At 37.7% G+C, this 27,798-nt stretch overlaps 1 protein-coding gene across 3 annotated transcripts; it reads right to left on the bottom strand.

Moving 5' to 3' along the window:
* Positions 1 to 27,795, bottom strand: mcm4 (minichromosome maintenance complex component 4). Of its 3 annotated transcripts, none has more exons than XM_039754498.1 (17): positions 27,699 to 27,795; positions 21,755 to 21,834; positions 15,311 to 15,475; positions 14,218 to 14,381; positions 14,026 to 14,127; positions 13,705 to 13,800; positions 13,524 to 13,619; positions 13,099 to 13,237; positions 11,938 to 12,158; positions 10,090 to 10,210; positions 9,741 to 10,000; positions 8,655 to 9,020; positions 7,319 to 7,446; positions 4,369 to 4,576; positions 3,063 to 3,291; positions 2,143 to 2,276; positions 1 to 330 (listed from the first exon to the last, which is right to left on the bottom strand). In XM_039754498.1, the coding sequence occupies exons 2-17, from the start codon at positions 21,819 to 21,821 to the stop codon at positions 238 to 240; spliced, it is 2,589 nt and encodes an 862-aa protein (XP_039610432.1). In that variant the 5' UTR covers positions 21,822 to 21,834; positions 27,699 to 27,795; the 3' UTR covers positions 1 to 237. The 3 variants fall into 3 exon arrangements, with proteins under 3 accessions (XP_039610432.1, XP_039610434.1, XP_039610435.1); XM_039754500.1 differs by having other exon boundaries at positions 27,704 to 27,786; XM_039754501.1 differs by lacking the exon at positions 27,699 to 27,795 and adding an exon at positions 27,515 to 27,534.
* Between the last annotated feature and the right edge of the window lie 3 nt (positions 27,796 to 27,798).

Raw genomic sequence — 27,798 nt, 5'->3', positions numbered from 1 at the left:
AACAACACGACTGCTTGTTTATTATTTGACTCTTATTATAAAACAGTATGCAATTTATATCCAAACTACACAAGTATATATAAAGAACCCTTTATTTACAAAATATTCAACAATTTTATGAGTGATCGTGTTAGTGGCACTTGCCAAATGTAACCAGGTGAGATAAGCCTGAAAAAAGTGAGGATTTATTTATTGATTTAGGACAAAATGGGAAGGGAGTGGTCAGGGGGGTCCAGATTAAAGGAGCCGAACTGTTTTTCCAGTCACAGTCAAGAAGTCCTCATCACCCAGAGCTCTAAGTGCTTCATCAAACATATCCTTTGTAATTGCCTAAAAAAAAAATAAAAAAAATAAAGTCAGTCAAATATGCAAGGACGAGTGATAATGAAAAGCCAATCAATGACATCATTTTATAATCAGATGAAGCACTGGGTCTGTACTCCTGCTTTTGAACAGGAATATAAACCTTGAACCTCATGCCCTCACCAGTCTTCACTGGACCGTCGTCCTCTTCACTGTGTCATTTTTAATTATGCATATTTACTTTTCAGTCAACTCTTTTGTTGACGAAGGTGGAGGAGTTTAAATACTTGGGATCAACAGTACAGAGTAACAGGGATTGTGGAAGAGAGGTGAAGAAGAGAGTGCAAGCAGGGTGGAATGGGTGGAGAAGAGTGTCAGGAGTGATTTGTGACAGACGGATATCAGCAAGAGTGAAAGGGAAGGTCTACAAGGCGGTAGTGAGACCGGCTATGTTATATGGGCTGGAGATGGTGGCACTGACAAGAAAGCAGGAGACAGAGCTGGAGGTGGCAGAGTTAAAAATAAGATTTGCATTGGGTGAGACAAGGATGGATAGGATTACAAATGAGAACATTAGAGGGTCAGCTCAAGTTGGACATTTGGGAGGCAATGTCAGTGAGGCAAGATTGCATTGGTTTGGACATGTGCAGAGGAGAGATGCTGGGTATACTGGGAGAAGGATGCTAAGGATAGAGCTGCCAGGGAAAATGGATGTGGTGAGAGAGGACATGCAGCTGGTGTTTATGACAGAGCAAGATGCAGAGGATAGGAAGTTATGGAAAAGGATAATCTGCTGTGGCAACCCCTGATGAGAGCAGCTGAAAGACGACGACGATGACCTTTCAATCAACTCTTTTAGCGAAGTCATAGTTTAATCTATACAATGTAAAGTACAAGTGCTCCTTATAGAAACCAGTATATGTAAAACTCAAGATTGGCACTTAATTAGAGCATCTTATTCATTACTCAATACCAAGTAATGCCATGCCTTTGATGGAAGAGCAGATTATGTGGAGTCAGCTTGAAGTGTTAGAGAGGCACTTGGATAGAACAGAAGTTTGGGATATGCAGCAGATGAAACTTATAAAAGTATTACATGTGGGAAAGAAGGAGCGTTAGATTTGGGTACACAATGGGAGATCTGAAACTTGAAAGTACACCTTCTGAGAAGGACCTCAGAGTCACAGTGGACTTGCCACTAGCAGGATGTTAGGTTACATTAAACAATGTGTGGAGGACAACTCTGGGGAGGTTATGTTTAAGTTACACAACACACTAGTGAGGTCTCACCTGAAGTACAGTTTTCAGTTTTGATCTCCATATGACCAAAAAAAAAAAAAAGACATAGCAGCACTAGAGAAAGTCCAGAGAAGAGCAACTAGGCTGATTCTGGGACTAAGAGATAGGAATTATGAACAGACACTGCAGGAGATGAACCTTTTTAATTATAAAGCAAGCAGATATTAAGAAGGGACATTTTAAAAATAATGAAAGAAATTAGTACAGTAGATTCCAGTTGTTACTTTAAAACAACAATAAATTATAGAACATGTGAGTGTGGTTGAAAATTTCTTAAGGAAAGATTCTGCACAAATGTTAGAAAGTTTCTCTTCATGCAAGGAATCATCGACACATGGAATAAATGACAAAGTAGAGTGGCAGGAAGTAGAACACCAGGAACCTTCAAATCTCAACTTCATGTTTTTTTTGGACAATCTAAGCATTTAAGTAGGATGACCAATCTTGTTGGGGAGAATAGCCTGTTCTTATCAAACTTGTTCTCCTGCTCTCACTTAAAGGTTTTTAAATATGACACTTGTTGCTCGCAGATATACTCACCACATCCGACTGTCCACGGAGATCATCAAACAACTGCTGGTATTTGAATGCAGGGGTCTTGCCTTTCGACTGGATGAGTTTCTTTAAAACTTGTGCCAGTTCTTCTTTACGTTTGCGTGCTGTGGCACTCATTCCTACATAAGAAGAAAAAAAAAAACGACTTCAGAATATGCGGCATGATTTTATATCTGCATATCAATGCGTCGCATCTAGAAATTGCACTGTAATGAACAAACAGTACAATTTGAAATTGATTACACAAAAACAAATTACTCCTGATTTGAGGAATTTACACTTGGATCATGACAATGCTTTGCATTGTTTTATTCAGTTCATACTTTTCATTGTAAGCTACATCATCTATTCTTCGTTTTCTGAACAGAGTTTCCACAAAAAACACGTCAGGAAGCCAGGCCTTACCACAGAAGCAATAGAAACGCAACGGAGCCTGTCAGTTACACAGAACCGATCCTCCGAAATGAATGTCTACAATTAAACACTCCCAGGAAACTGGAGGGCTCAGAGAGAAGCTAACTGAACAGAGAAGGAAGTGTACATGGTCCTAACTTTTATGTTTGCTATCCTGGGGACTGTGATTTTACAAATCAATGCTCTCAGCATTTTTAGGAAAACACAAAACTTACTTCTTAGTACTAACATCTGTTTTACAGAGGTAGCTTGGGACAGAGTAGGAGGAAGGCAAGAAAATACCAAAATGAAGAAAATATTGTGTGACCTTTTCTGTCCAAGATGATAAACATGAGTATAATGCTGACACAATGAAGCAGAACACACACTCCTACGAGTATTTTGCTCTGAAAGAGAAGAGTCTGACAGCCCTTTATAAAAACCAAGAGGGTGACATCAAGTGCAACAACCCAATATAAAAATACAAAAGTAATTTAAAACAATTTCTGTACCTGTGGTGAGGATAGAAATGTCAACAAAACCGGTTCTTGGATCAGTGGCAGACTGCTTTAGGGCTTCTCGGTGCAGCCGTTTCGCCTCCTCCACGTCTATACTTTCCACTTTGTCAGAGAAGCGCACCTTGGCATGCGACTCTGCCAAGCGAATTAGAGACTCCAGCTGCCGTGGGTAGGCAGACACCATGCCCCTTCCACTGCCTATCTTTCTCATGTCTACATAAGCCTGTAATACAAATACAGCAACAAAGCATTAGGCAGGTCGGCCTTTTTACGCAATGAGTGAATATGCCGAAGCAAACTAAAATTACTTTGCTCAGGTTTTCACTGACTAGGCCCCTGGTCTCTTTCAGTTTCTCTATTTTGTATAATTTTAACACACAGAAACATCAACGGAGTGAAGATTAATTTTTTATTTTTATTATTATTTTTTTTTTAACTGGCTGATACTTTTACATCTCGTGCTCCATCAGCAGATGATGATTACCTTTACAAAGTTTCAATTCTGCAATGACTTGAATATCAAAAAATACTGGCTGGGGCAGGGCTCGATTGAAACCTTCCATTTTGACGTACCATAACAATATAAGCAAAGCAGACTCAGCAGAACAGTGATGAGAAGATCACTTAGTTAATTGTAGTATTAATACTTGATCACAAAACCCAACATTACCTGGAAAGTGGGAAATAAATCGTGACTTGCTCATTTCAACCTCTTGGCTTGCACAGTATTCCAAATAAATTAACACGGATTTTTGGGCTTCTAGTAATCTACAGTAAGCTTCTCTTCTTATAAGACTTGAGCCTACGGGGGGTATTTCAGGATACAAAAGGGAATCCTTTGCCACATGCCCGAATGATTCTGGATTTTCAGATATTACAATACACATTTTGCTCCAATAATGCAGAGTTAAGGTCACTTAGGACCAGCCCAACTTTATTAGCAAAATAAAAATGACCTAGATCTTAACTTATTCTGCTAGAAAGGATTTATACTGTTTAAGTGATATGCTACAAAGCTCATTACAAAATATACAATAACTTGGATGACTAACTTCATTTCTTTAAATGTGTTTTGTTTTATAGAAAAAAGTTTAATCTGCTGGCTTGGTATATAAACTGAAAAGGAAACAAGTTAAAAATAAAAAAGGGACCAGACATTTGACTGCCTCCGAGTATGGCAGTGGGTACTTTAACAAGCCTCAGCATGTCCATGTATATAATAAATCATTAATAAACGAACAAATGCAGTAGACATCAGAAGATAAGGCACTTATAAGTTTTCTAAAAGATACACGCGTACCTCAATGAGAGCCTGGCTGGCTTCTTCACTTAGCCGAGGATGGATATAGGTTCGAGCATAAGCAATGTAATCCTTCAGCATTGCCATGTCCAAAAATTCCTCTTCCATCTGCTCCTCGCTTTGGTAATACAGTGAGACCAAGTGGTGAGCTAGACGTCTATCGTAAGTCTCATCTTGGGGATCCAGCATCAGAAAGATCAAATCAAACCTAATTGAAAATATTAGGTAACAGGATTTAGAAATCACACAACTGGCGCCCACAAATAAAAAGATGGGCTTCACCAGCACAACTGTCAATCCATGTGGTTTGAATTACAAGACAAAAGAATACATTAAGTACAATACCACCCAAGTTAATGAAGTAGATGTCTTCCAAAATTTTAGTTTGTTACTAAAAATGTCATCATCACTGAGAGATTTAACACAGAATGCATATGGATGCAAATTCTAATGACCTTGGTGGCAGCTGAGTGTTGGTTGTTTGGCTCCTTCCTTTACTGCCTTACAATGCCGTTAATGTCCCAATTTTGCATGGCTCTCTTCACATAGTTCGAGTCCCTGAATCACTGCTTAGACATTTCATGCTGTCGGCTGCTGCTTGCACCTTACTTGAGCTCAGAGGCAACATCACCCGGCTTTACTTTCCTCAACTCTGAGAGATGATCCAAGCCAGAATCCTTGCAGACTGGCCAGTGGCCACACACACAGGCTGTCCGAAGCGTTTCCAGGTAAGTGCTCTCTATCTGCGGCCCTTCATCCAAGCTCTGCACCAACTCCTTTCATGACCAGGTGTCAACTCCAATAATTCTACTTTGCATTCCTTTTCTCTAGCGTCTACCTACTTTATTATCTACATTTTAGTTTATAAAAATACAGCTTTACATTTTTGTAACATACTGAGCAAAGAGTTTTTTAAATAAAGTAATACATATAACTACAGGACATGTAAAATAACTAAGAGCTCACATATAACAACTTTGTCTTTTTTAGTACACATAACAGCCAATGATCAGTCTTGTATGAGGAAGAGGAACAAGGACAGCACGCCAGCAAACTGGAACATGACCTTCAGCACGTGGCATAGCAGGTTTATGGAAACTTTGTTACTGGAACTTTGTTCTTAGAGGATTCAATAACTGCTGTATTACTACACAGTATGGCACAAAGCATCTGACCCAAATAGAAGCAGCTCAGGGGGTGAATACTGACCAGATACTTATAATACACAGCTGTCAGAACTACAAATGGAAAATAAATTATATTAAAAAATATATATTTCTTGGTGTTTAAAATGTCAAACCACTGACTCTGCACCTTTGAATAAGCGGCCTTGTAGTACTGCAGTTGTGCAAAAAAATTTACAATTAAGAAGCTCTCCATTTAAAAACACCTTTTAAATATACATATCCACTTAATTCTTTGCTTTGCATATTATATGTACACGTTTACATACACGTGAATGACATATGTGCATGTATATATAGACAAAGAAACCGACTGTACACTGCATTCAGGTAAATGAGCAAAACAAAATGACACATTTCCCAGATTACATTTAATTGCTAATATGATCACTATTTACCCAATGAAAGTTTAACTGTGCCAACCTCTGTTAGTGAGTTTTATCATTACTAAGACCACTTGATATTTTTTGCTAAAGACTCAAAAGATGTGCATATTTCTCTCTCTCTCTATTATAATAAAAAAAATCTTGGGTCGAAACGTGATCATCTCGGAAAGACACTTTGACGTCCGGCGAGACAAGACATTACAACCTTAGGAAGCAAGACCCGTGAGACGGTGACTTTTGCACGTCACGCCCTACTTACAATTTAAAACAAGTTCACGGACATCTAACCTCACAGTTGTTGGAAAGCTTTTGGCAGACACACGTCATGTGCTCCCAACTCCTAAAAATTGTATACGTTCTAAATGGCACGTCAAAGACTAAGCAAAGAAGAAAGAGCATCTCATCGAATAGAGACACAAAAGCGTGGGAGAGAAAAGAATGCACAAAAGAACAATAATTATCTATGTGCAAATTTATAAAATAAGTAATCATCAGCCCGGACCAAGTGGAATTGAAAAGCTCGTAGGTCCAATTGGGGTCAGAAATAAAAGAATTCATAAAGATGTTTAGTAACGTTGGCACGATACACATGCAGAGCAAGTTAAAGAATACGAAAATAGGAAAATTCGAAAGTGTCAAAAAAAAGATAGTAAAGATTACATTAGTACAAATGGAAATTATTACTTGGTGAAATAACGGACAGCAAAAAGAGATCGAATATATGGACATAGGTGACGTCAAAAGTATGTAGGTATTGTAAGGCTTTAAAGTTTAAGTCGGAGACTTGCAGATCGTCTAATTCGTGCTGCCATCAGGGAAAAGTAGTGTTTATACACAATGAAGAGGCGTATCTGCGAGAATTAAACGATCTTTTGTTTGGTAAAAGTGAAATCCACACACACTACAGGCAAAATATCCGAGCCTACAATAATCTTTCCAGGTTCACATCATACAATGCTCAAAACGTAGATTTAAACAATAATGGACCCTACGCTATGACTATCGGTGGTCCCGCAACAATTAAGGCTACGACAAGTTTAATTTCGAAGAAACTACAATTTAGTCAATGATCACGGAGAAGTGATGCAGCATAGAATCAAAAGAGTATGTAACAATTCCCACGAAAATAATCTCTTTAAACTGTATATTTAGTTAACCAAACCCAGGGGTGGGCGAGTGGAGCCCCCTAGTATTTTAGAAGAAAATGCTTTAAAACGCTCATTCATATGTGGATGTATTATACAAGAAACACAGTTAAAACACATAGCAATTGACTGCTGACAAAAAGTTTATCATTTGTGTCTGGGACCTGGAAACATAGCTAACAAATACAAATAATGGCAGATGTAGACAGATTTCTCAATGGTGAATGTTGCTTACCGAGATAAGAGTGTATGTGGCAGCTGAATGTTCTCAATAGTTGTCTTTTTTGGATTCCACTGAGACTCCACAGGGTTAGCTGCAGCAAGGATTGAGGTGCGGGCATTCAACTGGCAGATAATTCCAGCCTACAGGGAGAAAGGAAAAATGATGGCAAGTTAAATAAATTAGTATGCTCGAATACTCAAAAAAAAAAAAAAAAAAAAAAAACACCACAGCTAGCGAGTCATTTTGTCCGAGTAACTAACATCACTTATTTGTATCAATTTTGAACTGTTATTAAATGTAGTATTGTGGAACCCAGCCACAGGGGATGCACAAACCAGTGTTTCTCTTTGTGCCGGTCCCAAGCCCGGATAAATGGGGAGGGTTACGTCAAGAAGGGCATTCGGTGTAAAATTTTGCCAAATCAATATGTGGACAACAATTTTTTAGATGATCTGCTGCGGCAACCTCTAACGGGAGCAGCCAAAAGAAGAGGATTAAATGTAGTATTGTAGGAAGCCACAGCCTGTACTAGTACAGTACTGACTGAAGTACAAACCGAAAATAACAAAGCTAGAAGATTACCAGAATACATCAAATGTATTAAACAAGGCAACAGTGAAAGTAGCAATCAAAGCAAACCTAACGTGCTGGATGATTTATCAACATGTACCTTCATAAGAATGAAACCCAATCTGTAAAAGATGACATCTGAATATTCATAGACAGAAGTTTATGGATTCCTGTAATATGCAACACACTGCAAACTGAGCAAGCTGCTTCCAGATGTTTTACTATATTACTTTATGCCAGCACTTGCAACTGTAGTTTCTTGGCCAGTTTCCTGACATTCAACACAGGGTGATGAACTTTACAACTGTTGCACTGTTCCCGATTGCTTCAAAATGGCAGTTGTTGGTTATATTATATCTCATCTCTAGCCACATGTTCTTAAAAAAACTTGCTTCCACAAATTAAGAGGGAATGTAATCTTGTGATTTAAGCCTCCTCTTCCAGTGGTATCCAACTTTAATGAAATGGGCCATATGTATACACAAACAACCCACACCAGTACACCAAGCCTGTAAATGAAGTGTTGTATACAAATGCCTTGTAACTATAGCAGTTCTGCCAAAGTGAATACATACCTGTACAAATCACTAATCTTCAATGTTTAAATTTACTAATCTTTAAATTCCAGCTTTGACATTAAAACTTTTCATCTTGAGCAAAGAAAATATTGTAATTACATATTATAAAAAATAAACACCCTTTTAATGCACTGGCAAAGTATCAATGTTTTTTTCTATTGTAGTATAAGAACTCTCAAAGCTCTCCTCTCCTGTATTACCTTGGCAATAGAAAGGGTCTGCTGCTCCATCACTTCATGCAGCACTGATCTGGTGTTATCACTCATCTTGTCAAACTCATCAATGCAGCAAATGCCATTGTCACTCAACACAAGAGCTCCAGTCTGTAGCACCAGTTGCCGAGTCTCGGGGTCCTTCATGACATAGGCTGTGAGACCCACAGCACTTGATCCTTTTCCAGATGTGTATTGGCCCCTGGGTACAAGATTGTAAACATACTGCAGAAGCTGAGATTTGCTGGTACCAGGATCTCCACACAAGAGAATGTTGATCTCTGAACGGAAATTCCCTCGACCAGTGTGACTAAAGTCCTTTCGAGTGCCTCCAAATAGCTGAAGCAAAATACCCTGTAAGAACAAGCAGTCCAATACTTTTTATTAGGAATGAACATGGATGTTTCTAGTTAAAAAGAGTGCGCACAATCTAAACTACTGGCTAGGCCCCCCAAAAAAAACTCTTAAATTCATACAGAACAGAGTAGCAAAACAATCAATATCCATAAAAGGGTGATTTTTATTAAACTAAGTTAACTGGAAAAATCTTAAACTTGCATAACAATCATGTCACTGCTAATGTAACATAAATGACTACATATTCTGGTAAGTCGTCAGTTTTATAAAGAATAATAATTGGAGGAGCAGAACATGAGAAGGTGGTACTGGTGAAAGCAAGATGAAAAAAAGATAAAGCAAGAATGGGCGTACATGTAGGACTGTGTAGCCAGAAGTACACGGCCATCACAACACTCAGTGTCGCACTTCGTGCTCTACCCTGTCCATTCTGTGCTGTAAAGGAATGTTGGCATACAGAATGGCTGGGAGTGCATCATTATTTTTATTTTTAGTATTCTACAGTAAAATATGCCACGATTCATTGTCTAACTTTATGTATTTTACATAGCTATTTTTTTTTTTTTTTTTAAGTCAGTGTTAATGATCCTTTCAAGAGACTGGTAAATAAAAAGCTACACTATTTTTCATATTCCATCACAGCTCCCTCTTAAAATTACATCAGACATGTTACTTATTTTTTTAATTAAAAGTGTATGCTCTCTGTAGCATATTTACCTTCTTAATATCCTCGTGCTCATAAATGCTAGGTGCCAGGGCAGAGGAAAGGCGTTCATAGACATCTGGTTTATTGGCCAACTCTTTTAACATCTGTACACGCTCCTCTGTGAACAACTTCTGTTCCAACTCCTGGTCTGCCACATGCAGACGCTTCTCATCAGTCTTGCGGAAGTGGATTACATCAATGTGTGTTCGGTAAACTGATTTTACGTTGCTCTGCCTAGGGTTAATTCTCATGGGAACAGCTCGATAAATGCCTATGGATACAGGAAATCAGAACAATTATATATTTAAATATAAAAGTACCAAAACATTTTTCACTTTTTACTTGCTTATATCTACCTACCTGTAACATTAACTCTATCGCCAGGTTGGACTTTGTCAACCAAGTCATTGTGAGCATATATGACTGTGGTGTGAGGGGTCTGTCCAGCCGGCATGTCTTCAGGCGATTCCTGTAGCTTAACCTGAGTGAAAACACAAATTTCTGTGATAATCATTTAATACAAAAATATATAAACTCTAAAATATTAGAGTTCGTTAGTGCAGAACAAATCTTTTTACTAAGGAGTGATGCGTGCTACACCACATTATAAAAACCAGACAAGAAAAAAACGTCACTTTTAACAAGGGTATTCTAAATATTGACTTGTTTTTGCCTTTCTGGCACCTGCACATTGAGGAAATTCTCCATCTTTCAGTCTACCCAAACACTGCATTAAGTCGAACGCTTCTTAGTAACGATGCTCCAATCAATCTCAATTACCACAGAGAACGAGAGAGAAGATTAGAATATTAAAGAAAGGGGGAGTAGTAAACTGAGAAAAGGAATCAGTAGTTATGCCATACAATTACAGCAACTGCAAGAAAAGCTATTATAATGAATTCAGAATTTATTTTGTCCTTTAAAGCGAACACTGCTTGTCTGAATTTCGGTGGTGAGCGAGCTTCTGTTAAGTACAACAGCTCACATTTTCAATTAGAAAAAGGAACTTGAAATTGCTACTTAGTAAACAATGGGTTTGTTAGACAAATTTTACTCTTAAGGTACATTACTTGTAAACTTGTTAGGCATGCTAGTCTTGTATCTTCTTTATAAACTTATCTTAGAAACTGATAGACGTGAGGCTTCTGTATAGATTTTACTGTGTTTACTATTTGTGTGTATCATAAGCATACGTTTAGGTACGAAAGAAATACTGCACTATTAAAATGGTAATCCATATTTATAATTGCACCTCAAGATTTAGAAATGTTGAACTGGTACACTGCAGAAACGCACTTTATATTTAAGCCATGTTTAATGGCTAATATCAATTAGTTGAATAAATGTGCGAGTATATATTTTTTTGTTTGACAAATGTTGAGAAGTACTTTTTTAAATAAAGCTTCGTTTCAATTAAGTACACTACAGAGAAAGTTAAACAATATGACAATTTGTATTTATGGGAAACATTTTTTAATACCATAAATTATCGAGAAATATTTTCTTTACTTATTTTACTAGTTAAAATATTGTATTTTATGGGATTTTACTTTAGTATTTCACGGTCACTGCATAAGAAGCCTAAGGGATTTCATTTTTAACACAAAAATCTAACAGATAACACCTGTAGTCTACAGCTTAAATTAGAAAAATACCAAAGTTAACTTTACTAAAGGACCAAAGGCTTCTCCATGTCTGGTTATGTGGAGCTTAGTTTAAACATTTTTAAAGGGGGATTCCAGTAACAGGATGTTGGCGATCGGTATCGGCTCTTTCCCCAATTCTAACTGAGTGAATCGAACAGAATGGCTCAAAACACAGGCAGTACAATGCAATGATCAGAGAACACATGAAAATGCTGAGAGATTTCTAGCTTTTCATACACTAGTCTATTTATAATACTGACTAATGTAACACCACACTGGCCTAAAAAGAGAAAAAAAAAAAAAAAGTTAGGGGAACATGCGGTGCACCTAAGATAATTCTGTGCACTGCAACGTCTGTGGAGAATCCATAACGGTCATTACATGATAGAAATAACTCAAATGAATGCTCAAGTTTCAAAGGGACCGGACACATACATTTTATGCATAAACAGCAAATGCTTCTATATACATAACTGAACGAATAACCGAATCTCTTCAGATCTGCACATCTAATCCTCTTAAGAAAAGAAAAAATAAAAAAAAAATCCAAACATCAACTCACCATCTGCTTATCAGAGAACACTGAACGATTGTGGACAAGAGCCATGCTGTGTGTGGTATTACAGTTCTTGCAAACGGCAGGCTCAGCAATGCGACCTCGATCGATTTCCACCCGGGTGGTGAAAGAGCACACCTGGCATTTGAAGAACGCCTCCTGCATCTCAGGAATGAGCTGCGAGGTCCTGATAACCATGCCGCTAATTGTGATCAACTGGTCAATATCTGTGGGTCATAAACCATGTAATTACCTAACTAGGAACAAAAACCACATCTATGAACTAGTGCCTTTCTTACATGAAGTATTTAAGTTAAAATAAACTTTCCAGCCTTTTGAAGTTAATGTCAATTATAAATAACTCACCAAGGACAGGTTATCAATTTACAGTATATATAGCTCTATTAATACAAAATGAAACAAAAAAGGCTTGTAATGTGAAGAGCATGGCACTTTAATGAACCTTTCCAACAAAGTCTGAGGCCAGGCTCAGTAAAACTGAGGCCTTGACAATCTATGATAACAGCAGGATAAACATTAACTGAATAAGAAAGAGAAACAAATATGTTCCTCCAGCTTGTGTGGTTACTCACGATGCAAAATAAAGCTGTCCCTGATGCAACATATTCGATGATTACATTATCAATACTTTATCAGAATTTGCTAATCAGTGGATAGCACAAATAAATCTATGAAATAGTATTTAATTCAGCAACACATCATATTCATGTCTTGACCAACACCATCTATCACCCAACGTTGTACATTCTATGTCAAGCTGATCATATTCCTCTAGCCATTAATGAATTGACAGAAACTAAAGACATAGCACAATGTTTTGTATTTGGATAGACCAGAATCCAAAGTGGGCATTTATGGAGATGGGAATTAGGGTGCCTGATCACCTGTTCCTTTTGCTCAAACCCTGCTTTTGAGAAACACCTTCTAGATGGTGAATATGTCACGGACTACAAAAAAATTGTTCAATGATGGCTTGAAACCAGAGAAAACTTCCACAAAGGCTACATCTAGTCTATCGGCAGCTAAACGATCATCCCAGCTTTATATAAAGCAAGGTAAAGTTTGTCTGAAGATTATTCACATCTTCTAGTTATAAAAGTGCTTCACAAATAGTAGGACAAACTCACATTTGGATACATAAATTACCTTCAGGGTTGAGGCTTCTCATATTTTTGGTTTTTAGAGCATTGTATGGGCGGACCTGAATTTGATGCTCCAAAACGGAATCTGGATAACGTTCAAAGAAGATTTCATTCACAGCCATGTCAAATGTTGGAATAACTTCCTGAAAAGAAAAGAAAGTAGAAGGAATGTCTATGAAATCTCAATAAAGCAGCAGCACTACCCACTTGATTCCCAAATTGAACATTTGTAGACATTCAGCATGGATTCACGCTTATTTTCAGAAAAATTATGCTTGCTATATATATATATATATATATATATATATATATATATATATATATATATATATATATATATATATATATATATATATATATATATATATATATATATATATATATATATATATATATATATATATATAAAAATGTAAATCAAGCATTCACCTGAGGATAACACATCAGTTGCCTGTAGAGGTCTGTGTCAAATGACTCAAGATGGCAACAATTGACATTCAGAACAGGTTCACCAACCACATTAATCTAGAAAACACAAAAGAAACATGATGACAAGGAAAGCCACCTCATTTCATAAATAAATCATTCACAAAACACTCAAGAAACATACCTCTTCAAGACGCTGCATATACAAGGGCTCATTAAGATCTAAGCCCGCATTTTCCTCCTCCCGAGCAGAAGGGTCAACAAATCGTTGTAGAAATCTCTGAACAAAGCAAACACTAAAATAATTAGGGGAAACAAAAATAAAGGAATGTACACACAAACAATGACCTTCTATGGGTTTTGATATCTTAAAACTGCATTTTTAATAGCAAACGATTTAACATGTTATGATGGCTAGTTAATGATGTGGTAGCTGACATCCACTAGCTAAAGCTTAACAAACAACTTCCACAGATGACTGGAGGCTCCTGGCTGGACTGCTTACCTGAAACTTCTCCTTACATGTTGCAACATTGACATCAGTGCCCCATATCACAAGTTTCTGCCCCACTGGCTGCTCACTGGACACTGCATCCTCTCCTGTGGGCTACGATGACATAACAGAATGAAATCCATAGTCAACCAACAGAAATCATCCTTTAATGAAGGACAGGGTTCACTGTGTGTAAAATCTCACCTGATCAGAGTGCAAATCAACCTGACGAGCCTTCCTCACTGAACCCAGATCAGGGCGCTGTCTAGCTGGAGTTCCACGTACTCCACTGCGTGGTGTCCCCTCTACTCTGGAGCTAGGTGTTCCATAGGTAAGTGGGGAACTCAAATCAAGTTCACTAAGTGGAGCTGTTGGCAATGAATGAAAAAAAAATTACACAAGTCAAAAGCAAAATAAATCAGATGACTCAGAATACAGAGACAGATGCTTTTAAAGTGACTAACTTTAACTCAAATGGAAAATTAACACAATTATAAATGCAGTGATTAACTTGGAACATGATTAAGAACTGGAAAAGGTGCGTTTCATTGAAAATATCCACATGGGGACCAGGGCCTATATGGGCTAAGCCAAGAGCCACGATGAAATCAGCCTTGGGTAGGAAATCACCTGGATTCACTGATAATTTGAACATTTTTTAACTAATTAACCTCATACAGACAACTTGGAAGGAAACAAGAGTACAAAAAAACATGGAGGATAATATACAAATAACTAACAATTTAATAGGAACATGATGAATCTGCATTGGATTCACAAAACTAACCTCACAATGCATTTTATGCTATATTATGTTTAAAATAAATGTTCCATTTCTGTGTGGACTTTTCCCTCACATTATTAAATAACTATTTAAAAACTAAACTGTTTACAGTGAGTAATGAAGTCTCCACATTTTTCAGGCATGAAACAACTACATCATTTGCCTATTCAAAAATGATTCAGGTATTCAGTTTATTGGATGGGGAGGAAAAGACTTCCACAATCAATCAATAAACCTTAGTACTTTGGAATATTGTCTTTGATCAAGGAAAAGATGATCATATTAGAGATAGAAAATTGTATCTGGCTTGAAATGTATGGAGTTTGTCAATATTCAAGGCTGCTAAAAGCATTTGTCAAAAGTAAATAAATTATGTCCAAGGTGGAAGTCCCAATTTGTACATAAGCTAATTCTGCAGCATCTACATCTCTACATGGGTTTGTAACTTGCACTAAATACATCTCTTTGCATTCTACCAATAACATCTGCAGACGAAGATGTAGTAACGCATACCAGAATAGCGGGACCTGGCAGGGCTGGAGAACAAAGATGTGTCCTGCACATTAGGACTGCGTGCATCTGCAGCGGGGGAAGTTGGCATGGGCTGAAGCTCCCCGGTGGAAGTGTCATCATTGCGGCGCCTCTGAGATGGAGGAGATCGGACATCTTCACTGCGAGCTGAAACAGAGAATTACACAAGTAAACATTTAAGACTCCGCAACAGCACCTAACAGTCCTGGGAGTAAGAGAAAATGAAAAAAGTTCCTCCACTCAGAAATTTGCAAGACAACTTTAGAGTGCATTGTTTTTTGGAATGGATCTTCCTCTAAAGCTGATGTGTAGGTTGGTTACATTTACCAACTGACTTCCACGTCAGTCTCATCTCAGTTATTTAATACTGAATGTGATCATGCTTTGGAAGGGCACCCAAAAAGAGCAAAACAGAAATTGCTGGATAAATGGTCAAAGCATATATAAAGTAGTCAAGATGTATAATGCAATTCACATTGTGGCTAGAAACTGATCATTATGGGGTTCAGGAACTTCAGTGATGAAGGTAGCTAAACTTTTGCATTATGAAAAGTATTGAAAGCAACTTCAGATCTCAAAACACTTTGTTGTAAGGGGTTAGGGCAATGCCTTTAAAACCAGAGCCATTTGTATAAAATAGGTAAACAAATATAATGTATCCTAGTGTGCAATGACTTGGAAAAAGCCATCTGAAAAATTATTAAAGGTACTACAGCTCCTACTTAGATCAAATTATAAAGTCCAAAAGTATACATTCAGCAGCAGGATCAATGCCAACACCCTCCCAACTTTTTTTTTTTTCCTAATCACCCTTAGGTGGGTTCATAGCCATCTGGTAATCACTGGTCTTTCATAAAACTATAGTAAGTAGACAAACATGGAGGAGTCCAAATCAGGTTGGCACCTTTCAGTCAGTATATACAGCGGTACCTTGGTATACGTCCGCTTTGGAATAAGTCCAACTTGGTATACGTCCTGTTTGGATGCAATAAATTTTGCTTGGTATACGAGTGTGTGCTGGAACACCGCACCCTACCCTTGTTTACCTCTCTCGAGACAAAGCCACAACTGCCCATGAGCGTCAGTACACCAGTTGCTAGCATTAAGTGAACAACCTGCACTATAACTGTTCATTTTCACGTGATTTTGTGTTTTTTCACAAATTTGAATTGATTATTGAAAAGTATGAAAGTGGCATGCATATCCGGGATATGGCTGCTGCATACCGTAGGCTGAGAACAACGGTATCTACGACTGTCAAAAACAAAGACGTTATTAAAAAGTGAGGCTGAATTTTCATTTATTTTCTAATTGCTTTTGTATTTATGTATTAAGCAGTGTTTAAATTGTTTTATACAACCCCATCAGTGTATAATATGCCAATAACAACACGATTTTTTTCATGGGAACGGATTAATCATTTTCCCTTTATTTCTTATGGGAAAAATTTGTTTGGTATCCTGCACCTAGGAACAAGTCACTTAGCTCAAAGCAGGTGTATGAGGGGCTGGTGCATATTCTGAACAAATACTAAGGTGGATGCCAAAAAAACTTCACAGACTACATTTAAAATGAGCCAAACACCTGAAAAATACAGGTTAATTTAGGCAGCCTGTAAAAGGAAGGACGGATACTGAATTATCAGCAATGTGGACATAAAGGAAGCACACTCTGGAAAAGACTGAAAAATTAATGTAGAATAAAATGTTAGGCTGTTTTGTTACTTCTGTTGAATATTAATCAAGAGATGCTATAATCAGTCTTGGTCTTTAAAACGGTGTGCAGTTTGGCCACTTTGGTATAAAACAGCGCCAGGAGCTATACAGAAAAGCGTAACCAATTACGCTCTGGGGGTCTCATGCATAACGGCATGCGCAGAATTCATACTGACATGATGTAAAAAATCCAGATGCAGGAATCTGAGTGTACTCCAGCTTCCTCATTATTCCACTCCATATATCCCAGTCAGTATGAAAAGTAACGCTCGTGCAAGTGCGTGCTGTCCTGCCCAAACTCCTCCCAGAATTATGCCTCTTTGAATATGCAAATCAATATAAATAGCCCTTAAGCTCAGCATTCTGTGAAAAGACAATGGGAAAAGCACGGGGGAAAATACGAATTTCAGCGAATACCAAGTGGAGGCAAAGAAAAAACGTACTATTTGTTGATTTAAACAGTGGAATAAAACAACAAAAGAAGTTGATTGAGTGACATAGCGTGTCGAAGAAACTCGAAACAGTTTATTATGTCATTAAAGTAAAACATCATAAACATTATCTTAAATTCATTTAATTTACTAGTTTCTCAAATCCCATCGTAACTAAAGTAGCAAGTTAAATGCTTTGTTTTGTATTTGATCTTCAATGTGCTCTCTGTGTGCGAATCACTACGTGCTTCCGTTTTTTCTCTTTCTCCGACAGGACACAGAATCCATTACATTTGTGATATTACAGCTCTCTGAATAATTCGAATACTGAGATGTATACGCAATATCATTTTCATGATGATTGGAATGAAAGCATGTTATTAAACATGGAAACCCGATGGAACAGTGATTGTTCATGTCTCACACAAGATGCTGTTGCACCATGCTCAACCTTCGATGAAACAATTTGTTGTAGAAGTACTCCGTCATTCAAACGTACTAACCTCCAATTCCTGTCCTTACTTTTCTTTCCCCCAAATACCCAATCGCCACACAATCAGCTCTGTAATAGACGTTAAGCCATTTGTAAGCTTACGACGACGATTCTTCAAAACTTTTAAGGAACACTGAAATATCTTCATAGTACATGTTTAATTATTCTATCCATCTATCCTTCCAGTGTCGCGACAGTCCCAGCAAATATACAGCGCGCAAGGCAGGAACAATACGTGAACTTGCTAGCGCTGCGGCACCGTGTCCTCACATGTTTAATTATTAACAATACAGATTATTTAAATGAAGTTAGTTTTATTTGTATAATATAATCAACATATTTTGCTGCATTTCATCTTAAAAATGATATCGTCATCATATATAAATACGTGCTTTATAAAGTGGCGCAGCTTATATTATAATATAACATTATATTATATTACAATATTATAACTGTAGTGCAAGTTTACAGTGCGGTAATTGTACTTATAAGTACAAACAGTTCTACAAGGATCAATTGATTGAGTGCGTTTATAGTTCTTGGGATGAAAGTGTTTCTGAACCGCGAGCTCCGTACAGGAAAGGTTTTGAAACGTTTTGCTGAGGCGTTGGCAGCATGTGCTTGATGCTGTATACCGATAGCTCTCTTTCCGATCAGCTGCTGCTGCTGCGATTCTTCACTCAGATACAGTGATATAAATACTCCGAGTGATGCAGTGAGAGTAATATGGAAAAAAGATGATCTGCTGTGGCAACCCTTAAAGGGAGGAGCTGAAAGAAGAAAAAGAAGAAGGTGCAGTGAAAGTAACAACGCTAAAGCAGTTATGGTATTTGGAATACTATGGCTATTCCCTGGGCCATTATATTGTTACAGGTAATCTACAATCAGATGCATTACACTAATAAACAATTGTGGTTAGTTTCAGTGTATTTATAAAGCCGCGTCAGAAATGTGGTTCTAAGAAATAAAGGGTAACCACACAGGAACAGTAGCACTGCTTTGACGCTGGGTGCCGCTAGTCCGCAAAACCGAGCGGAGAAGTTGCGTACGACAGGTTATGATGTACCGTGGAAAAGTGCGTGGCTTTACACCAAGTGTAGGTTTTATACATCGCGATTTGAATGTGGAAACGTTCTTACACAACATTTCTGCGCGTATGCACTATTTATGCATGAGGCCCCTGGTCTGAAAGATGTGCCCTACTCTAGCAAGCCAAGAGACATCAATCTTTCTAATGTTGGACAGAGATGGATAAATGGGACCTAACTGAGGTCTTCAAATTCTAAAAAGCAACACTACAGCTGATTCAGCACAATTCTGGGTTACACAGTGAATTCACATACCTGAACAGCAGTGTGTATCAAGGAAAAATGCATTTAAGATGGGAGCCCCAACAAATTCTTTCCACATAAAGGGATGTATTAACCTGGAGTAAACTTTCAATTTTGGATATAGCTCTATCATTGTTACTCTTAACAGAAGGACAAAAGATAAAGACCTACTTGTGATTAAAATGGTTTAATTGACATTTTCACACACTTCAGTCTCTCAAATTAAGGCGATGTCTGTACATTTTAAATACTCTTATTCTCCTTACATAGTCTTAACACTTATTAAAAGGGAAAACTATATGGATGAAGTATGACATCTCTCTATTATATAAAAAAAAAAATTCCTGGGACAAGACGTGACTTTTTCAGAGAGACACTTTCAAGTCCCCGGGCGTGGTTAAGTCTCTTGGCACAAAGTAGAACGTCAAAGAATTCAAAAATGTTGGCGCGAAACACATGCAGAGCAGGTTAGAGATAATAAAAGTACTAAAATTTGAAAGTCTTAAAAAAAATGATAGTAAAGATCGCATTAGCACAAACAAACGGAAATTAACCGGTAAAATAACGGAACAGTGAAAAGAGATCAAATATATCGTTCGGATTTAAACTTTAAGTCAGAGACTTCTAGACCGTCCAATTCGTATTGCCATCGGAAAAAGTAGTGTTTCTTCCCAATGAAGAGGCGCATCCATGATTATTAAAAGATTTGTTATTTGGTGAAAATGAAATCCACATACGTGAGCGGTAATGATGTGTCCTTCGCGAATGAGCCGTTACTAAGAGCCGATGCTTTGAAGAGAACGAGAAGAGCCGATGCCCATCGAGCAGAGCCAAAGCTTCAGCTGTTCCTGCTCAGCTCTTCTGAAAATCCATTCGGCAGGGGCGGGACTTTATTTATATGGGCACACAGAACATTGGCTCATAATGCCGGCTTGTTCACGAACGACACATCGGACTAGGATCGTACCATTATGTGAAAGAAGGAAGGGGGGCAGACGCTCTGAAGGCAGCGAGTGTTGGTACAGGCCAGGTACACAGAGCGACACCTATCACTGTGACAGACGAGGAGCCTGATTTAAATGCAAGCGCATAGTGAAGAAAAAAAAAAAAAGAAGAGTGTAGAAATGAGTGAAAGCCGAAAAAGAAGCAACATCTGGCTGCATTTCAGTGATATTGGAGACTGCAAAGCTAAGTGCAGAATTTGTATTATGAAAATATCCGTTAGAGCAGGGTCAACAACAAACCTGCACACACATATAAGAACCTCCTACCCATCCGTGCAACTGGAGGAGAGCGTGCCCTCTCTCCTGCCATCCACTGATCCTGGAAAAGAGACAAGTACTTCTGCTGCAGTGCTGGTAGGAAGACTTTGCATTGTCGCTACATCAGTCCCTTCAGAAAGAGTCTTCTCAAAAACAGGACAAATAATCACGGAGAGGAGAAATTACATCAGCCCATCTAAGCTGAGGTATCTGGCATTTCTGAATGCAAACCTGGCCTAAAAACTTTTATTCAAAGAGCCATAGTGTTGTGTTGTTGCCGAGTTTGGCCTTTATTTAATTTGTTTGCTGTAGTTTTGTGTTAAGTTGTTAATTTAAAGCTTTTATTAAAATGTTAAACAATAGTAACTGTGTATTTTTTGTCTGAAAACAATGAATAAGAAATTTCTTATACACAAACCATTCATAATTGCTTAATGAGGCTAAAATATAAGCATCCAAGTGATACTAAACGAAGAGCCATTCGGGAGCCGTAAGAGCCGGCTCTTTAAAGGGTGCCGATCCAAAAGAGCCGAAGTCCCCATCACTAGTGAGCGGCACAGATGCAAAGTGGCTGGTGTGTAGTCCAGGCCAGGGGGTTGACGAGCAAAGCCCCCTAGTATATTAAAAGAAAAATCAATAATAAAAAGGGAGATTTTAACCTGGCCACAGTACAAATCAGTAAGGAGGAGAAGGATCAGTTATGAGAAAAATGTACTGTTTTAAAGAAGTATGTCTTCACTCATGCTTTTATATGTTATTTTGGTCATCTTAGTACTGCATTATCAGCAGTCATCTCTCTAACTGCACTATTTTACATGCTGCTGATTGAACGGGACTCGGTCAGATGATAGCTATTCTCAGTTTCTACACTTTAAATTTCTGTCATCAAGCACCAGTCTTCGTTATATTTTTTGAACAGTACCCAAACACAAGGACTGATGTCTTTAAAATTAGTGTTGAACAAAGCTGATCAAGTTTCAATCCATTATGAAGCGGCTATGCAACAGTAATTCTGTCGCTAAATGCTGAACACATTTTGCTAAGACACTAATTCCTGCATCTGAAATATAATCAACAGTTCCGGTGCCAAATGCTTGCTAGACAGTGTGAAACTTGATTTAGTAATCCAAACAGGTCTCATTCGTCAGCATCAATACTGCTTCTTTAACAACAAAGCTTTGCTTTTCTACTTACGAGAAGTTGGATTGCTGGCTCTTCCTCTCTTGCCTCTACGACTTGGGGTGGATGCTGGTGAAGACATCGTTTAATATATTCTGTTGAAGGGGGGAAGAAAAATTATTCTCAGATATACAATGCCATCAAAAAGCCAAAAAAATAGCTACAGTCAAAAAAAAAAAGCCTTGGACTAACACATTAGCAACTGATGAGATCTAACGTTTTCACTCTGAGCTTTCTATGCTAGAGGAGAAACCTCAGGAACTGGTATGATTTTGTGGTCGAGGCTTTGATGTCAGAGAGATTACTCCAATCAATTTCATTATAAAAAGAAAACAAAAAAACTATTCACCGATTTCGTGTTACAAGAACTTTTACATTCCGATACTGATGCATATTTTTCTTTGTTTTAACACCAAGTTTCTGCAAAACCAGCCACATAGCAGCCTTATTTTCTATATTACAGTGGAATTTTTACAAATAATTCTGTAAACCACAGGTATTATTCTGTTCATCTTTTTTTAATTAAACAAAATGTATGCTCAATTTTAAGCAAACATGCAAATAATGCTAAAATAAATGAAATCATCTTAATATACATATTTTAATAAATTATATACACAAATTATCCCTAATACATATGACATAAAATAGAATTCTTGGATTAATTATAAAACACAATTCTTTTTTTGGGGGATTTTATTGATTTTAATAACAAATAACATTCCATACAAAAAAGTCAAGTTTTACAAAACTTGGTGGAACCAAGTACAACCCAAAATTCTAATAAAATATTCATAATGATCTTTATCAAGAGGATGCAAGGCTAACTTGGCATTTAGGATGTCAAGGCGATTATTTACTAAGCTGTGAGGGAAGAGACCTGATAGTCTGGTCTTTCAGTTAATCCAGAGTGGATTGTATGCCACGGGAAAAATTAGAACCATTAAGGATCAAAATACATGTAACTTCTTTCAGCTGCTCCCGTTAGGCGTTGCCACAAATTATTAAAAAGACTGATTCATGAGAACTTTTCTGCAAATTGTATGATATATTTGCCAGTGTCCGCTCACCTGGCTAAGTTTAAATTAATGACATTGCAAAAAAAAAAAGAACAGCAGGGATACGTGACAGCTAGTCATTGCCACTAACATTGTCCATTTGTATGCTTTACATCAGTTCTTTACCTGCTATATTGATTTTACTTATGCTTTGTATTTATTTTACAGCTTGGCAAAATATTTTCATAGTGTCAATGGAACAAAAACGGAACGCAAGTGTTTATGTTGATTAGGAGGCAATTTAAAAAAAAATTCTCTTAAACTTGTGGTGGCAAAACAAACGGATTCAGAAAGGAAACAAAAAAATGAGAAAGCAATTGAAAACTTGAAAAACTGGCACATTAAGGATATGGTGGCATCCAGGTAATCAAATTTCACAAGCCCAGATCAAGCGTGATCCTGTCAATCCGATTTACCTTTATCTATTTGTCTAATTAAAAATGAGCATCTTTACTTTTTTTTTTTTGTATCCTCCTTGGCCATCGGACAATACTTTCACTCTGTTACTGTTCCCTCATTCTATTTTCTTATTTATTTTGTTTTTTTTCTCTTTCTTCATTACGTAAAGCACTTCGAGTTATATAAATAAATGTTGTGCTTGCTCACAATTCACACTCACATAAGGAGTGACTGTTTCAATCAAAGAAAAAAAAATATATCAAAATGTCTGAACTCATTATACGAGCTTCTCTTTTATTCTTTCCCATATCATTTTTACTGTCAGACAATTCAATATGAAATTTTTATCTTTTTCCTACAAATTTCAATAAATAGTTTGACATTGTTTTCTGCTTATGTTACTTGTTTCACACAGCTTGAAATGTAAATTGTACCCAAATACTTTAAATAAATTCTAAACAGAAGCTGGTAACTGCTTAAACAACAAAGGCATTATAATAAAAAAGCAAAATTTCTATATCTTGACAAAATCTTTTACTTATATAAAAGGTAAATATTATTGTGTCATATCTTGAATAACATACAGTGCATCCGGAAAGTATTCACAGCGCATCACTTTTTCCACATTTTGTTATGTTACAGCCTTATTCCAAAGTGAATTAGATTCATTTTTTTCCTCAGAATTCTACACACAACACCCCATAACGACAACATGAAAAAAGTTTACTTGAGATTTTTGCAAATTTATTAAAAATAAAAAAATTGAGAAAGCACATGTACATAAGTATTCACAGCCTTTGCCATGAAGCTCCAAATTTAGCTCAGGTGCATCCTGTTCCCCCTGATCATCCTTGAGATGTTTCTGCAGCTTAATTGGAGTCCACCTGTGGTAAATTCAGTTGATTGGACCCGATTTGGAAAGGCACACACCCGTCTATAGAAGGTCCCACAGTTGACAGTTCATGTCAGAGCACAAACCAAGCATGAAGTCAAAGGAATTGTCTGTAGACCTCCGAGACAGGATTGTCTCGAGGCACAAATCTGGGGAAGGTTACAGAAAAATTTCTGCTGCTTTGAAAGTCCCAATGAGCACAGTGGCCTCCATCATTTGTAAGTGGAAGAAGTTCGTAACCAGCAGGACTCTTCCTAGAGCTGACTGGCCATCCATCCAAACTGAACAATTTTGGGGGGGGGCCTTAGTCAGGGAGGTGACCAAGAATTGATGGTCACTCTGTCAGAGCTCCAGAGGTCCAATGTGGAGAAAGGAGAACCTTCCAGAAGGACAACCATCTCTGCAGCAATCCACCAATCAGGCCATTATGGTAGAGTGGCCAGACGGAAGCCACTCCTTAGTAAAAGGCACATGGCAGCCCACCTGGAGTTTGCCAAAAGGCACCTGAAGGACTCTCAGACCTTGAGAAACAAAATTCTCTGGTCTGATGAGACAAAGATTGAACTCTTTGGTGTGAATGCCAGGCGTCACGTTTGGAGGAAACCAGGCACCGCTCATCACCAGACCAATACCATCCCTACAGTGAAGCATGGTGGTGGCAGCATCATGCTGTGGGGATGTTTTTCAGCAGATGGAACCGGGAGACTAGTTGGGATAAAGGGAAAGATGACTGCAGACATATCCTGGATGAAAACCTGCTCCAGATCGCTCTTGACCTCATACTGGGGCGACGGTTCATCTTTCAGCAGGACAACAACCCTAAGCACACAGCAAAGATATCAAAGGAGTGGCTTTAGGACAACTCTGTGAATGTCCTTGAGTGGCCCAGCCACAGCCCAGACTTGAATCCGATTGAACATCTTTGAAGAAATGGCTGTGCACCAACGCTTCCCATCCAACCTGATGGAGCTGAGAGGTGCTGCAAAGAGGAATGGGCCAAACTGGCCAAGGATAGGTGTGCCAAGCTTGTGGCATCATATTCAAAAAGACTTGAGGCTGTAATTGCTGCCAAAGGTGCATCGACAAAGTATTGAGCAAAGGCTGTGAATACTTATGTACATGTGATTTCTCAGTTTTTTTATTTTTAATAAATTTGCAAAAACCTCAAGTAAACTTTATTCATGTTGTCATTATGGGGTGTTGTGTGTAGAATTCTGAGGGAAAAAAATTAATTTAATCAATTTTGGAATAAGACTGTAACATAACAAAATGTGGAAAAAGTGATGCGCTGTGAATACTTTCTGGATGCACTGTAAATAGCTAATGCAGTAGCAATAAATACAACAGGTGTGATAATCAAGGCAGCTGTTGGTTGGAATATAATTCCACACCCACAGAGGTCCTCCCTAAACTGAGTTGAGTAGCTAGGAGTTAAGAGGAAGCCACTACACAGTAAACACGCACAAAAATCCCTCGTCTACGAAATCTGATTGTAACAGAGAGATGGATTAAGAATTTCAACAGCTGCAAATGCAGCAGCTAATAGGATTTGTGTTTGTTCTTTTTACTTAACTTGGTTAACAGAACCCAGGAATTTGTTTCACCTTTACTTGATGGCATTCGCCTGTAGCTCTCCAAATGGTAAAAAGTATCCAGGGATTAAATCGTTTAGAAAGTTTAACTTGTTAAATGAAGAGCTTACACTTTTATAAGCAAAAAAAAAATAATTTAGTGATGTTCATATTAAGCACGGATTTAAGCCATGCTCAGACTCCATAGCCTTTCCAGGGATTTTTAAACGTTTCCCCAAGGAGGATGTATGAAAGATTTGCTAAAATAAGAAAGAAGTAGTAATAAGTACACTATAGACACTCGACACCAAAACCCAAACCATACGGTTACAGAAAAGCAAGCCAATATTAATTTTGCATTGAGCTCTTTGTAAGATGGATGACTGAAATTATACTCTCTTTTCGGATACAGATTTACAATAATTTATTTTCTGTTGTATGAAAATGTTGTTGTTCACATTTTTTTTTATTAAAGGTGTTTTATTAGTCATCACAGAAAAAAGAAATTGATTGTACTTGTTACAGCGAGTAAACAGTTGTACTCTTCCTGCAAATTGAAAGCATGCTAGTTTGGTGTTCAACATACAATACATAAATAAAAAGCTTTTTTGAATAAAAGTTATATTAAGGTCTTAAGTTTAGGAAAACAAACAAAAAGCCTAATATATTCAACTTTTTTTTTTTTAAGAAATGATTGGATGAAACCTTACTACTGCCGGCGCCGCCGCGAGTGGCAGCCATTCCAGCAGCTCCATGTATGACTATTTACCTTTTTCTCTATTATTCTCTTTCACCGATCACTTCTACCACTTCCTTTTATGTGGAATCGCTCCCTGGACACTTTTTACTACTTTACATGGATTTTTACACGCCGAGACTCGCCTATTCAAGTTGCATAATTGTGAATTTCCCCTTGGGATTAATAACGTTATCGATCTATCTAATAACGGAGCACCCACCATTACTTCCCAAATCAGCAGCGGAAATTGAAAAAGATGACGTATCAAGTAACTTGTCAATTATGGCATGAGATATCAAGTATAATTTTTTGGAGAAACGTTTTTCCCCTTAAGTAAAAAATTAAGTACGCAGTACGGTTGAGCTAAGTATTTGAAAACAGACTTCAATCCTGGAGTTCTCCAACATGAAATAAGAAAAGTGCTGCCTTGTTATAATTTCCATTTGAACGGAAAGCATTAACGATGTCTTTCAGTAAACTGAAAAAAAAATCCAAAATTAGGTTTTCTGCTGCTGTGTCTCTCTCTCTCACAGTGCAAAACGCTATGCTTTATTTACAACAGAGCTTACAGAACATGAAAGCACGCTGTGGAATATAACGCTGAATCTCGCGATGCTGAAGAAGAAACCTCAATCGTGGTCAAGTTTTTGAGTCCTTCACAGCGAGCGCCATCACGCGGAACTTAAATGGAACAAAAAAAGCAATTCCGAATGACTGATGTTCTTTCAAGTCGGTATCACACATTTGCAGTAGCTAACCGAACAGGGAAAATCCCAGTGTCTGTTAAAAGAATTTACGCATGTAAAGCCAACACAAAAAGATTCTAATACACAAAGAAAAAAAGTAGAATGTTGCCTAATAAACGCGTTTAGACAAATGGTGTCGACCATAGCGAATTCCGCAGCGAACTGCTACATGCGGCACACTTTAAGCGCTAGATCCCGCTCAGACCAAAAATCAACCAAATACGGCGACAATGCCTTAGTGCGTCACTGATGAAATCCAAAAAAGTTTTACGAAACTGCAAAATTCGGACTCGTATATCATATACGGTAAATAGTTGGAAACAATCACGTACATTAAATGTAAAAACTGCAGCTACAAACTGTAGGTCACCTTTTAATTCCCTTTCAACTCATAAGCATGCACATAGAACATCATACTGAAGACAGTATAGTCTTCCTTGAAGAACATCTGTCAGTAAAAGGTAAACCGATTTTCTCCTTTATACGCACATGTGCCTACTATCGTCTGCAGCACAAACGATGGACATTCAAAATGATAATGAAATAATAAATACCTTACAGCGTCTGCCCGCAAACAATCCAGCACCGCTACAGCAATTCGCGCGAACTCGACACACCGCAGCCCCGTTTCGCGGGGATTTTCGACCAATGGAA

This window comes from Polypterus senegalus, chromosome 5, assembly GCF_016835505.1.
Source record: "Polypterus senegalus isolate Bchr_013 chromosome 5, ASM1683550v1, whole genome shotgun sequence".
Classification (NCBI taxonomy): Eukaryota; Metazoa; Chordata; class Cladistia; order Polypteriformes; family Polypteridae; genus Polypterus; species Polypterus senegalus.
This window is presented reverse-complemented; position numbering and strand designations above follow the sequence as displayed.